This window comes from Solea senegalensis, linkage group LG21 (assembly GCF_019176455.1).
Source record: "Solea senegalensis isolate Sse05_10M linkage group LG21, IFAPA_SoseM_1, whole genome shotgun sequence".
Taxonomy (NCBI): Eukaryota; Metazoa; Chordata; class Actinopteri; order Pleuronectiformes; family Soleidae; genus Solea; species Solea senegalensis.
Genome location: NC_058040.1, coordinates 4,493,239 through 4,507,390, shown reverse-complemented (window position 1 = coordinate 4,507,390; position 14,152 = coordinate 4,493,239). Strand labels below are relative to the sequence as shown.

General features: G+C 38.5%; 1 protein-coding gene across 1 annotated transcript; it reads left to right on the top strand.

Annotated features, from left to right (window-relative positions):
* Positions 1–972: 972 nt before the first annotated feature.
* LOC122758083 (aquaporin-3-like) lies at positions 973–12,114 on the top strand. The gene is made up of 6 exons (XM_044011954.1): positions 973–1,080; positions 2,713–2,839; positions 5,185–5,322; positions 6,894–7,012; positions 9,248–9,465; positions 10,951–12,114. Exons 1-6 carry the CDS (start codon positions 973–975, stop codon positions 11,126–11,128), a joined length of 888 nt encoding a protein of 295 aa, XP_043867889.1. The 3' UTR covers positions 11,129–12,114.
* The last annotated feature ends 2,038 nt before the right edge of the window (positions 12,115–14,152 follow it).

Genomic DNA, 14,152 nt, shown 5'->3' with positions numbered 1-14,152 from the left:
GTTACGCAATCATTATGCAAATCACCCTATTATTATTATTATTATTGTTATTGTCTGGTCCAAAACCTCAAGGACATGAAGACACACAACATGCGGAAATTGTCCTTTGAAATGGAACTTTTAAATCATGTCAGAAACAATAGAGCGACTACAACAGAACAACTAAGTGTGACCATCATTAGGCACTGACAGTGTAATGCCACGCGACAGCTGTAACGAGATGAAGAGCACAGTGTCGTTCAGTATCCATGGCGACGGATTCTTCCTTCTCCAGTGGAGAGCATTGTGTGCGTCCCACTGTTTACCTGTTTATCTTTCATACATGGACCTTTAATATGGAGAGCCCTCCACGCAGCTGTGAGAGTGAAGTGCTGCTGAAGAGAGATCAGTTCAGTGAAGGCCCTACTGTAATAATTGTTGGTTCAAATATATCCAGGTTTATAGAAGAGACCAATGTCAATCTTTAGACATCAGTGCAGCCAATGTGTGGTGCCACTTCACTTTTATGTGTTTGCCTGGTTTCCCTCGATTCATGTGATATAAGTTCAACAACAACAAATGATGCTCGACATTGCTTTAATATTGATAAAACAATCTGCATCGTGTGTCTTCACTGCAGTGCACTAAATGATTAAAAAAAATGCATGAACTAAATGTTAAATATACACAAAAAACTAAACTGCCCAATAAACCTTCACCAAAATATGGGTTCTGAACACTTGTGGAATGTCTGAGAGAAAACAAAATAAATAAGTAATAATCAGCTGTTTATTTTCAATAATAATTGGCCTGTTTATTCTTCTAGCGTAGAGGTTTATTTTCATATTTGCAGGCAGTCCTTTTTCCTTTTTTTCTCTTTAAGTAAGGGAGGTATTCACAGGAGACCTTTAAAAGCCGATGCACAGCCCCTGACAGATATTCATTATCAGACCACAGAGCCCACCTCAAGATAATCATATACTGAACTGAATCATGGGGAAACATAAAGACATTTTGAAGAATATGGCAGGGATCTTTCAGGTCCGACACATGCTCCTCCGACAGGCCTTGGCCGAGTGTCTGGGAACCCTGATTCTGGTGGTGAGTAGAGTTTTTTTTTTGTTTTTTTGTTATTTGCATTAATCATGCTGAGTGTGTTGTATCACTGTGTTGATATAATATGAGAAAGTGTTACAATGTTCTGTATAAGGTAGAGGCTTGCTGTCCGTTTCCTTTCATCAACATCATCAACAGTTACATGTGAATTTAAAGTGTACTTGTGCATTCAAGATATATATGGATTTGCTTTTTGAAAAAGCTTCAGTTAAACTTCATGAAAACATTGTGTTTTGTGTTCGACGCGTAATGTTGTGTCATTTTCATATTTGTCTGTGCGGCAACTTGAATCGACAGTCACTATCACAACAAAAACACAAAAACATCCACAAATGCATGGTAATTAAATATTAAGTGTCACTGCTGAATAATGAATGACCGAGAGATGCGCGACTGATGATTACTGTCTCCGATGGATGCACATAAAACACAGGTAAGCACGCACAGATGAAAGGCGAACACGTTGCAAGCATTCAAAGTTTAACTCAGAGCGCATCCCAAAGCCTCACACTAGCTTTACAAAGTTTAACGCGAGGGAAGGTATTTTGAAAATTGAAAAAGGAGTCTGCATTTTCAGTGTTTGACATGTTTACTTTGAGACAGAGGTGAAGTTTGAGGACAAAATCTTTTTAGATGTTCAATGTTCAGAGGTTGCTTTTACTGTATAGGTAATGGAACGTTACCACTTTTCTCATTAAATCCCTGCTCCCTTAGATGAATATTCATTTATATGTATGTATATATACATATATATATATACATATGTATATATATATAAATATAAATATGTATATATATGTATATTTATATGTATATATATATATGTATATATATATATATATGTATATATATATATATATATATATATATACATATATATATAATATGTATATATATATATATACATATATATATATATATGTATATATATATATATATATATATATATATATGTATATATATATATATATATATATATATATATATGTATTATTCTTACTTCCTGACTCTTCACCACACTAGGAAGCCACAAGATTCTTTTAAATCCAAACAAAATATTTTTGGCCCGTGCATAACAATCTGGAATCCATCCATTTCCTGTGGTGTCCTGTAGACCACACAAATATCAGGACAGGGCACCGGTGGCGAAGCACCAGGCCGTTTGTTATTCTGCTCCCCAGCGGTGACTGATCTGTTAATTCCACAATAACTTTTTGCTCTCTTGGTAATCCAGTCCCTTTGGTGGTCAGTGCGGGCTCTCTGTGGTGGATGGCTCTGCAGGTGGAGTAAGTGTTCAGGATCAATATTCCGACACGAAGCCCACCCATAACATACACAAGACCTACAAGGTCACGTGAGACACACCCTGGATAAAATAAAAAACAGAGCACAGCTGGACCTGACACCAGGTCTGGTCCCTGCAGGGCTTTCTTTATTATTCTCTTTGAACTTTTTCTACCCCTGTGTGCCCACACAAAAAAATAAATAAAATAAAAAAATGACTCCAGCTCGCGGTTGCTTGCTTCATGGACTCATTTGGGAAATGTTGAATAGGCAGACACACAAAGGCAAGGGCGCATATATGTGGTCAGTGAATTGTTACTTTCCTTTATCCAGATGTTTGGATGTGGTGCAGTGGCACAGATGGTGCTGAGTAAAGGAACCCACGGCACATTCCTCAGTGTTAACCTTGCTTTTGGATTCGCTGTAACCTTGGGTATCCTTGTAAGTGGACAGATCTCAGGTGAGGATATACTGTATGTTAGTAAGTACTTCACAGTCATTGACAATAGTCTCTTTTACACCTTCTCATACACTTTACAGCTCAGAGTTTTACAGTTCACACTTAATGACATGTTTAGTATTTATTACACTCCTCATCTTTACATTATTTACATACAATTTAATTCTATTTTTATATTTTTTATTCTATGCATATTGTGTGTCTTGCTGCTGCTACACTCTAATTGCCCTGTTTGGGATTAATAAAGTACATTAATTCGATTCTACAGAGCCCCAGACATGCGGAAAAAAAAATTTATAATGGGAATTAATTTAGTATTTCATGTGCATGTTTTTCATATTTCATGGGAACAAATTAGTATTTTCATGTACATGTTTTACATATTTTGTGCGAATGAATTTAGTATTTTGTGTGCACATTTTACATATTTCGTGGGAATGAATTAGTATTTTGTGTGCACGTTTTACATATTACATGGGAATTAATTTAGTATTTCATGTGCATGTTTTTCATATTTCATGGGAACAAATTAGTATTTTCATGTACATGTTTTACATATTTTGTGCGAATGAATTTAGTATTTTGTGTGCACATTTTACATATTTTGTGGGAATGAATTAGTATTTCGTGCACACGTTGTACATATGTCGTGGGAACTAATTAGTATTTCCCGGCCACAAATAAGTATTTTGTGAGCACATTATAGGTATTTTGTAGGAAGTAATTTGTATTTTGCGCGCACATTATACATATATCGTGGGAAGGAATTAGTATTTTGTGGGAACAAATTAGTATTTTGTGTGTACCTTTTACCTATTTTGACATATCATGTCTGGGGCTCCGTACTATTCCCCTTTTTAATGACTAATAAAAACATTATGAACATTATATTATTAATAAATAATATTAAAGGTGACATCGAATGCAGCCGCGCCGTTTCAGACCAAAATCACACCCCCAGAACGTGGACTGTGTTGTGATTGGCCAGCCAACGAGAGCTTTCCCACTGTCCTGTGATTGGCCAGGTACCTGGAAGTGACGTAATAGATAGGCCAGCTCTCAGATACACAGCTCCCCCTCTGGCACGGTGGATGCTCTGCATCTCAGCAGCTACAACGAGAGTAGTTCTTCTTCTTCTGCGGTTGAATGTACGCAACCGGAAGTGCCGATCCGCTTCGCAGAGCCCAGGAAAACAATAAAACCCTATTTTCTCAGCAGTGGCTGAACTGTTTGTTCTGAAACTTTAGGGTTTCATAAACGAGGTAATGACGCAGATACACGCACAAACGCAGCGTTAATTGGAGCTTCCGGTCTATGTCGCCTTTAATGAAGTGTAGAATGTTATATGAATTCGTATTGTTGTTGAATAACATACATTTGGAATAGGTGGGGCCCATTATTAACAAAACTTCTGGAAATATGAAGTTTAAAATCTCGTTAAATTGGGCTGCAGTCATTTGCATCACTGTCATAATGTACCTGTCATTCAAAGACTGTGTCCACAAGACAAGCTCTCCCCAACTTCCATCAGCAAAACAGGAAGTCATTATTACTGACGGCTTGACAGACACTTAATATCACTAAAGGTAAACTTGCAGTTGTGTGTGGAGTGCAGTACCTTCCACACTGACGTGTTTTCCAGGTCGACTGACAGCTCGAGTCAGCAGGGGAAACAGAACAAGAAAGCAGTGGACGGAAGAAGGCTTAGTTTAGTTAAGAGAGAAAGACACACACAGGTGAAGAGAGGGGACACTTACCCCTTAACTTGAAAACGACGCTCTGTAATTGAAAGAAAAGTGAGCGAGTCCGTGCTCAATCCCGGAATCTTCTGTCAAAAGCAACAAAACTACAAAGGGTTCTGCAGTTCACTCATGCTCACGTCTTCTATGCCTTTATAATGAGGCTGTCCTCCTCTAATACAGAGAAAAGACGCTTGTTTAATTAGGTATCTCCAACCCTGACGCGATTAAAGTACGGATACATGCGAGGCGCCCACATGAGTGTGCCATCAGTGCAGTCCCCTCCTTCCCCCGAAAGGTGAGGGAAGAAAATGGATACGTTCTTGAATCTTTTCATCCTTCCAATTTAATTTGTGTCACGGGGACCTTCCATCCTAACAGGACTTTACTAAGACCACAATTACTGAATATAGGGTTTGCTCAGAAGAGCTCTCCTCCAGCTGCATGACGGAAAAAAAGGAGGCTAAATAGAAAACATGCATGTGTTTGCGTTCTCTTACTTTGCACGCACAAAACTCTCAACACTCAGCCTGGTGATCTGAACGTAGCCTGACATATTTTTATGTACTATATACCACGTTGTTTGTATATTTGTCTCATCTTCAGGTGGTCACCTGAACCCAGCAGTGACTTTCACACTGTGCTTACTCAAGAGAGAGCCATGGAGGAAGTTCCTGTTGTTTTTCTTCTTCCAGACTCTCGGCGCCTTCCTGGGCGCAGCCGTCGTATTTGGCATGTATTCTGGTATGTGAACCTGCAGGAGAGAAAAAAAAAAATCGAATTAATTCAAATGTTTGCACAAGTTAATGACATTAATTGATGACATTTAAATATCGACCACATCGTGTAGTCACCTGTCTGACAGGTACGACAAAGACACTGTGACACTGTTCTCGAGTATGTGCGGCTGTAGCCACACTGTCGCAGAACAAATTTGTTTGGATGGTTGTGAGTTCACAAGGACATATGTATGATTTATAGTAACCAGTATGATTTTCTTCCCTTAAAATCAGTATAACAATGGTTCAGAATGTAGCAAATACATTTAAGACACAGTATGTAGTTGCTGTGAATGTCTTCACATAGATGTGTGAAATGTTTTCTGTCCACATAAATGTTTAACTCTTTTTTCCATTTCTATGTTTAAACGTACTGTATACAGAGGGTATAGTAGGAGTGTGCAATATAGAGTGTCTTGTATCCTTTTTTTCAGCACAACCTGGGCAATCTGATGAAAAACTAAATCCATGTTCAACACACCTGAGCAAAAAGTATTCAAACTGTTTGAAAAATCAGATTGAATTTGTGAAATGTGAAAATGATGCCCCAGTTGAAAGTTCACTTGGCTCAAAAAGTAAAGAAAAACGGTCTAATTTTGTGACTTCTGAACAATTATTGCTACTTTATAGCGCTAATAAAAATGCAATATGAAAATAAATCATAACTCTGACTCTACAAAACATAAGAAGACAAAAAAATTAATAAAAATAATTTAAAGCCTGAATATGTGACCTTAAACACACACCCCAGGATGTCCATATAAGGCGTTGTGTATTAAACCCACAGCAAATTACCATGGGTGCACCTGCGGCATAGATCCGTGCCATGTGAGCACTAAGGGTTAAAAACTACAATTGAAAACCAAACCTTCAGCTATACGTCAGTTATTTCAAAAATGACCTTGTTGATTGATTTGAAATTTGCATATTATAATGTATGGCCCATTATCGTCCGGCCTCACTAACCACATTCATAACTAGGCAATAGTTATCATCATCTCCATCTCCAGTCCCTTATGTTTTATCCAAAAGTCACTAAAAGAAAGCAAATATGCACAAAAGTAGACCTCTTACTAAGTAACATTTGATTCAGAAACATGTGCTCACACATATCCATGGTTTTGCATAGAAACTACAATTGCAATATGCAATCCCGCCACTGATCCCCTGCGTGTCACAGTTTCAATCTCTATAATGTCTCAAACATTGTCGCAAACAGCGTTTGCGATAGCTGTTCGCCTTGTTTCTGAAACATACGGGACATCTTTTCCCCAATTTACTTACATAATTTTGCCACCTTAAGTTTAAATGACCTAAGTGGATAAGCAGTGTGGTAACAAATCCAACCTTTTATTCTCATAACTGTTGGAAAGAGGAAAAACAACATTGTAGGTGTAATTAAACAGCAACAGGGTAAATGGGACTTTTACCCTGACAGCTCTCCTGTGCTTTAAAAACAAATGTAATAAAAAAAAAAGAAAAGAAAGAAAACATTTTCTAAAAGAAATAATAGTGATTTGTGCTATGTTTCACCAGATGCATTCTGGGACTTTGGCCACGGGGAGCTGATTGTAGTTGGGGAGAATGCCACTGCAGGAATTTTTGCCACATATCCATCCAAACATCTCACCCTGGTTAATGGATTCTTTGATCAGGTAACAATGACTTTATAATTGAATCATCTGTATTTGATTATGTTCCTCATTTGATTCTGGGAAAGTGTCAAGGAGCATCTCTGACACGCCAGACCCTCCAGCTGCAACATCTCAAGTGTCCAACAAAGGTGTCACACAAATCAAATAATTATCTTATTAGCTGGTAAACAAGACAAAAATGAATTAAAAATAAGAAGGCTCTTACAGTCTAAAGTCACAGTGATCACATTCAGCTAAAAAGACTGCAGCACTGACTCAAAACATGTTTCCCTTCTGAGAAACAGGGCTGGGTGAGTCACGTCCTCAGCCATATCAGTGTGACCGACTCACTGCTGGAGCCCAATATTTTTATTGCCCTGAAACAAATAAGACTGAATATGGAAGTCTGGCAATGACCTCACAGCCAAATACTTTACTTCACTTCGGCTCCTCTTCATATTGAAACTGTTCAAAGAAGCAGATATTGTAAGATAGATGGATGGATAGATCTATAGGACTTTGGTTGTGTGCAGCAGCAGCAGCAGCAGCAGCAGCAGCAGCTAGATTTACATTGACAGGTATGGACTGTACACTCCAGGCATTCATTAACCCGGACAGGTCACCAGCCTATCACAGGTCTGACACAAAGACAAACAACTGTCCATGTTCACGTTCACATCTATGGACACCGTGGAGTCACCGCGTGGCACTGTGTGCCTGTGAACTGCTGTTACGCACACTCATTTATTCGGAATGTATTGTTCATTCATTCATTCATTCTTCTCACACAAAGTGATTCATTCACACACTCACACCTGTGGGTAATTTAGAAGAATGTATTAAACAAATAAACTAAAAAAAAGTAAATAAATAAACGGCAATTCAGATGTCTAACTGTTGCCATGATGGTGTCAAGAAGGCAGCGAGGTATGTGTGATGTGTGATGTATCTCAGGCTGAGAGACAACCATGGACCATGGAAGTCAGAACTATCTAACGCTGAATTTTAACACCCTCCTTACTATGGCCTTTACGGTAAAAATCCTTTGAACCAATGAATCAATCTGATTTATAAGGATATGTGTTTTATTTAAAAATGAAACGTATAATGCGTCTCAGTGCACGTATAAAAGTGCACCTTTGAATGGGAGAAATAATGAAAATCCTCTAAGAGACCTAATACCTGGACTTTGAGCAACTGTATCAAGAGAGTTTTCTATTTTTACTGAAAAATGTCAAATTAAAAGTCCCACATTTGCATTTAAAACATTCTCAAATTTGAGATGCAATAAAAAAGTTTTCCATAAGTTCCGGACAATACTGACTAGGTTGTGTTTAGAACGTTAATGACGACGAGCATACAGGAAATCACACACTTTACTGTACAGTTTCAATTTCTTCAGTGTTTTTTTTTAAAAGTGCACAGATTTTGTCGGTCGCATTTGAAGGAGCCGACGATTTGCATGTGTGTGACAGTTGCATTTCGACATCATCCAGGTGCACACTTGGAGGATGCAGCCTTCACTATTAGGACACAGCTACCGTCCTGTCTGCATGTGGAAGGCAGGTTTTAAGGCGCTCTGAGGCAGTGGTTACGATTGTACCGACAGGCAACCTGAAAAGATACACAGGTCACAACAACATCACACAGAGGACCGTCCCGGGATAAATGCCCTGAGGTCGGCCCACTGTGGAAAAACAAGCAAACTCCACGCAGAGAGGAGACACTCGCACACTCTGTCTACTCTACAAAACGCTTCCTCTGTATCAAAAGTATCAAAAACTGCAATACACCTGACTCAGCTTTTGAGTTTTGCAGCTCTGCTATGCTGCCCCTTCTGGCTAAGAATGACTACCGTGGTGCTGCTGTACACTCAGATCGCTCCCGAGATGTCACAGCATGTGAAGTAATCCATATCCTATCCACTGTGCTCACAATCTAAATGCTGTGAATGTGTTTGTTCTCAAATCCATACCTGTGGTGATGCAACATGCAAACTCGAGAAAGTTCTCTCTCGGAAACGATCTATCGTCAGTCAAAGTCTCGGAGGTGCCTGCGCTGTCTATTGATGTCAGAATGCCGAAGTGGACCGTGGAAGTTCAACTGTGCGCCGAATCTTCTGACCAGAAAAGTTAACACAGCTGACAGATTATACATTAAGGAGAAATAATGGAAATAAAATTGTCTTTTGACTTTTTTTTAAATGCTGTCTCTCTGATGAAACTAATAGATTTCTGCCCCTGTTCCATATCTCAGCTCATTGGAACAGCTGCTTTGATTGTCTGCATCCTGGCCATAGTTGATCCACACAACAATCCAGTCCCTAGAGGCCTGGAGGCCTTCACTGTAGGCTTTGTGGTGTTAGTCATCGGCCTCTCAATGGGCTTCAACTCTGGGTATGCTATTAACCCGGCCAGGGACCTGGGACCACGTCTCTTCACAGCTCTGGCAGGCTGGGGTGGAGACGTTTTCTGGTGAGTATTGAAGCTATTTTTTTCACAATGAAGACTTGCAATCGGGACAGGATGTGAGTTAAGACTCTCTCCACCTGCCAGTGACTGAATTCAATAAGTGTCTGTTGTGTGTAGAGCTGCAAACTGACGATTATTTTCATAATGGATTAATCTGTGGATTATTTTCTCAATTAATCACTTGGTCTATAAAATGTCTGAAAACCGTTAAAAAACGTTAATCGGTGTTGGTCAAACCTAGAAATGATGATGTTATTGAATGTCATGTTTTGTCCATAATTCAAAATGATTCTGTTTTAATGATTTCTTTGTTATATGGAGCAAAGAAATTAAGAAAATATTCAGAAGTTCAGAAGCTAAGACAATCAGTAATCTTGTTTTAATAAGCTTCAAACCGATTAATCGATAATCAAACTAGTTGACGATTAATTTAGTAATTGTAATTGTTTCAGCTCTAGTTTAGTAGTTTAAAAACATAAGCCAGAGGTGTTTTTAAATCGTGACTAGAAACAAAACCTAGAAGCTGCAGAAGGGACTGAAGTTGCTGCAGCCTCACTGACTTAATGATTGCATTCAACTGAGAAGAAAATCTAAGCAAAGACAAGAGATTACTGCACTTTTACTCCCTCACTTTTCCTTTGCTGTTTGATATGTGTGTGTGGAGAAAACAATAATACAATTCTCAAAATCTGAATCAGAAATATCTTGACATTCATTACAAGTATATATCAACTCATTCAGGTGCTAAATGTGGATGATGGAGGTTCATTTCAGAAATGATAAAGCCAGTTTTGATGTACTTTTTTGGCCTTAGTATCAGAAGACATGCAAAAAGCACTTGCTCCATTCAAAAAAAAAAGTTTTTGGTGCAATTTGGATGTGGCCATAAAAACAGGCATGTTGCACTGTGACCGTGTTTGCTCTTGCTTGTATACGTGTCTGAAACACATCTCCACTGGATATATACAGTACTGTAACATATTTGTGTGCACAATAGACACTGCATGTTCCCTGGGAAATAAAAGGAGACTGATTTTAAAGAACAACTGCCAAAATTGAAGCAGTAGAGCCGGGGGTGTTAGACTCAAATAACCCGGGGGCCCATGAACACCTAGTCTGGTCAAAAAGGGGCCGGTCTGGACAAAGGGAAAGGAAGAACAATATTACATCATGTTATTGCAAATAACTACAATTATGATGATATTTTTATAGAATTTACAAGTGAAAGTGTTTGTCTTTATAATAAAAAACTGTATATGATGCAAAATAAATCTATAAATATCAAATCCAGACAGAAATAAATCTCAAATGAAGTAATTAATAATGTGGATAACCGTAAATAAAACACAAACATCAAAATTGACATGGCTCACATACATTATATTCTGATTTCTTTAACTGCTTTGCAGTCTGTCTCTATGTGCATGTGGAATCACAATTCTAATCTTAGCCTGTTGTGTTTTTGCACTCATTTTTTTTCTGTTACAGTGCAAACACCTACTGGTTCTTTGTGCCAACCTGTGTCCCATTCTTGGGTGCGATGGTGGGTGTGCTGATGTACCAGCTCATGATTGGTCACCATTTAGAAGGTGAGGTGCAAGAGAAGCAAAAGGAGGAGGAGGAAAGGTTGAAACTTTCCACCGTTTCAGCCAGTGAAGACGCATGAGCTCATCTTTTTTTTTTGTTTCCAAATACTGCATGACTTAGTGGATGATAATATTCTGACCCGGCACGTACAGTATATCTTTTGATGTTGAGGAAAACAAGTTTGTTTTGTTTTTTTTACGTACTTTAACTAACACCACTTTTTGCATAACATGTATTGTCTAGTCATTATCGCCCCATCGATGATCATGAATCAAAGGCAGGGACGGTTTCTGAGTGTGGCGCTTGTTCTTCAATTCATTTCCACTCATGCAGTCAAGTCTTTTATTTCTGCTTGGAGCACATGGACTGTTTTCCTTCACGCTACGTGTCTAACAAACAAATGTGTGAAGTGAGAGGGAAGAAAAAAGCTAAACAAAACACGGTCTAAGTTGAGGAGGTTTTGGACACGTGCCTTGTTCGTTTCTGTTTTCACCGTCATAAAAGCATTCACAAAGACTTTTTTTTCTACTCCGATTACTTCCGCTTGTACGACATTTGCATGGAGCCGTAGACTTCCTGGGCTGGAGGCACATGTTCTTCTTGCACACACACACCCATTTACAGGCAGGTGCTATAAATCAATAAAAGCACTGTCAATCACGGCATTGCGGTAGCATAGTTGTGTCACGTTTTTAAAATCGTGTTGTCTCACTCCTTGTCTTCCAATAAGTACGACCGTGTCTATTGCTGTGATTTACAATGAGATTTAATTGTGTGCCTTTCTTCAAGCAGTGTGGGGAGACGATCTATATATTCATCACATAATGGCATAACATTGTTATTATTTAACAAATAAAAGAAAGTTAAGTAAAATCAGTTGCTCTAGATGTCTTTTTAATACGTCATCAGTATGAGTGCAGAGAGAACAAGTGAAATACACAAATGTATTATCTCAAAGACTCAAATGTCCACATTAAACATGAAATGGAGGACAGCGGGATTAGCTTATCATTAATATTTGATGCAGTCAGGTGCAATTGGTGTTAATTAAGTGAGTGAGTGACCTTTGACCCATGTTGACTGACACATTATGTGTTTACATTTTAATTTGTAAAGATTTGCTTTTAATTAAAAACAATTAATGTGAGATTTGTGTCCCCTTGTCCTGTCCCTGTCCCCCGACACATGAAAGAACCCCAACCTTGTTAAAAAAGTAATAATACATTTTAAACATGCTACTTCTTTTACTTTAACTTGAGTACATTTTTAGAACAGTACCTTTACAATGTTATCAAAATAGTAGTACTTTTACTTGAGTAGAATATTTCAGTACTCTTTCCACTATTGACTTTATATCAGAACAGAGTCATCTGGCTGCTACATACCATCTTATATCATCACGACAGGTTGTTAAACAGGTTTTTGATAAAATGACTAGCACCACCTTAAGTGTGTGCCATCTTGTAATAACCCTCAGGTTTTTAATTAGACATGTTCAAACCACTTTAAAGAGCACGAAAACTTTAAGAACGTTGTTTATCAGCTTGGTTGTGCAAAAGTAGCTTGCATTAGAGATTCACTGGCATGCAAATAGTGACATTTGCGACATTACAAATAACCTCCAAATGTTGCCGTTCATACGTCCCTTTTGGTTTATAGTGCCTCAGGTGGTTATCACTTTTAGAAAATTCGATCTTGGCTTGAAAGGGCACCAAGGGGAAGAAAGGTCAGGGGTATTTGCTCAAAATAACACTCCCAGTACCATTACACAACAAGACACAAACACACATCAGAGGTTGACATCACAGAAACTGTGTCTTCCACGACAACCAAGGCTTAATTAACACTATCGGAGCAGAAGAAGAAGTATATTCTGCATCAAAATAACAGGAGTGACATTTTTTCCCCAAGTCTGGAAATGAATCAGTCAAATCTTACAAAGGGCTAAACTTCAGAGGCGGCTGTTTGACATTTGGAGTCTCTCTTTGGCGTGACCTTTGCAGCAGTTCAAACATACCTAGCGTCAATCCAACACCTCCAAAATTCAAATATACCATCACACTGATTTGCAGAAAGCAGAGCAGAGTTAGGAGTTTGCTTTTAAAAGATGTCACAGCAAACCAAAGGCGAGCTTGCGTCATCCTTTCAACGGAGACCGTTCCATAACAAATGGGTTTGTAGATTTGAAAAAGCATACATTTAAATATGCTCTTTATTTTCTATGCACTGGAGTCAGGTTTCTATAGGCGCCGGAGCAGAAAATCATGACAGAAATGCAAATGTTATCCGAGACCAGAAAATACAATCAGCAGTGTGAACACCGAGAGTAATAAGAACCTTCTCCACGGTTGACATTTGTTTGTCTCGTGCCTCAGATCACTACCAACATGTACAGGGCTCGCTATGAAATATAAAAAATGTGCACACGCACTGATTTGAGATTCAATACACCGAGTGCTGTATGTCATATCCAGCCTAATCTGAACGTCATGCCACATGCAGGCGTCTCACTGCAGGGGAAAGCGACTTGAAAGCTTGAGCCACAGCTCCACTGTGTGGTCAGAAAGATGAACTTCATGAACATGTTGAACTTCCCAGCACTTTCAGAAAGTAAACCCAGCAACACACAATAGATTTAAAACAAAACAAACACACACACACACACACACAAGACATTTTTCATCTCTCTCTCAAATAGTTTAGTGCACCAGCTCAGTATATTTAAACGTGATGAGTGAAGACTGTTATGAACACGCCTTCAAATCAGTTGCTGGCCAAACTAATATTGGTTTTTCCAGCCAAGTCAAGTCACTTATTTACTCAACAAATAAATCATATCAAAAGGAAGTAAAGCCCCAAAATGCCTTGAATGAATGAGCTGTGAGCGGGAATACTTGTTTTTACTGTCCTGGAGCTGAACCAGAGGGAGAGAGCAGGAAGAAGAAAATACATAATGCAACATTTACATATACTGTACATGCATGATAATATACTACTACTACTACCTATAATCAAGTCAAGTCTGCAAAAATGCAAGGTAGCAAAAGTGAACTAAAGAGTCTTTTATAAAACAAAAAAACACAAAAAAGGCAATAAAACTATC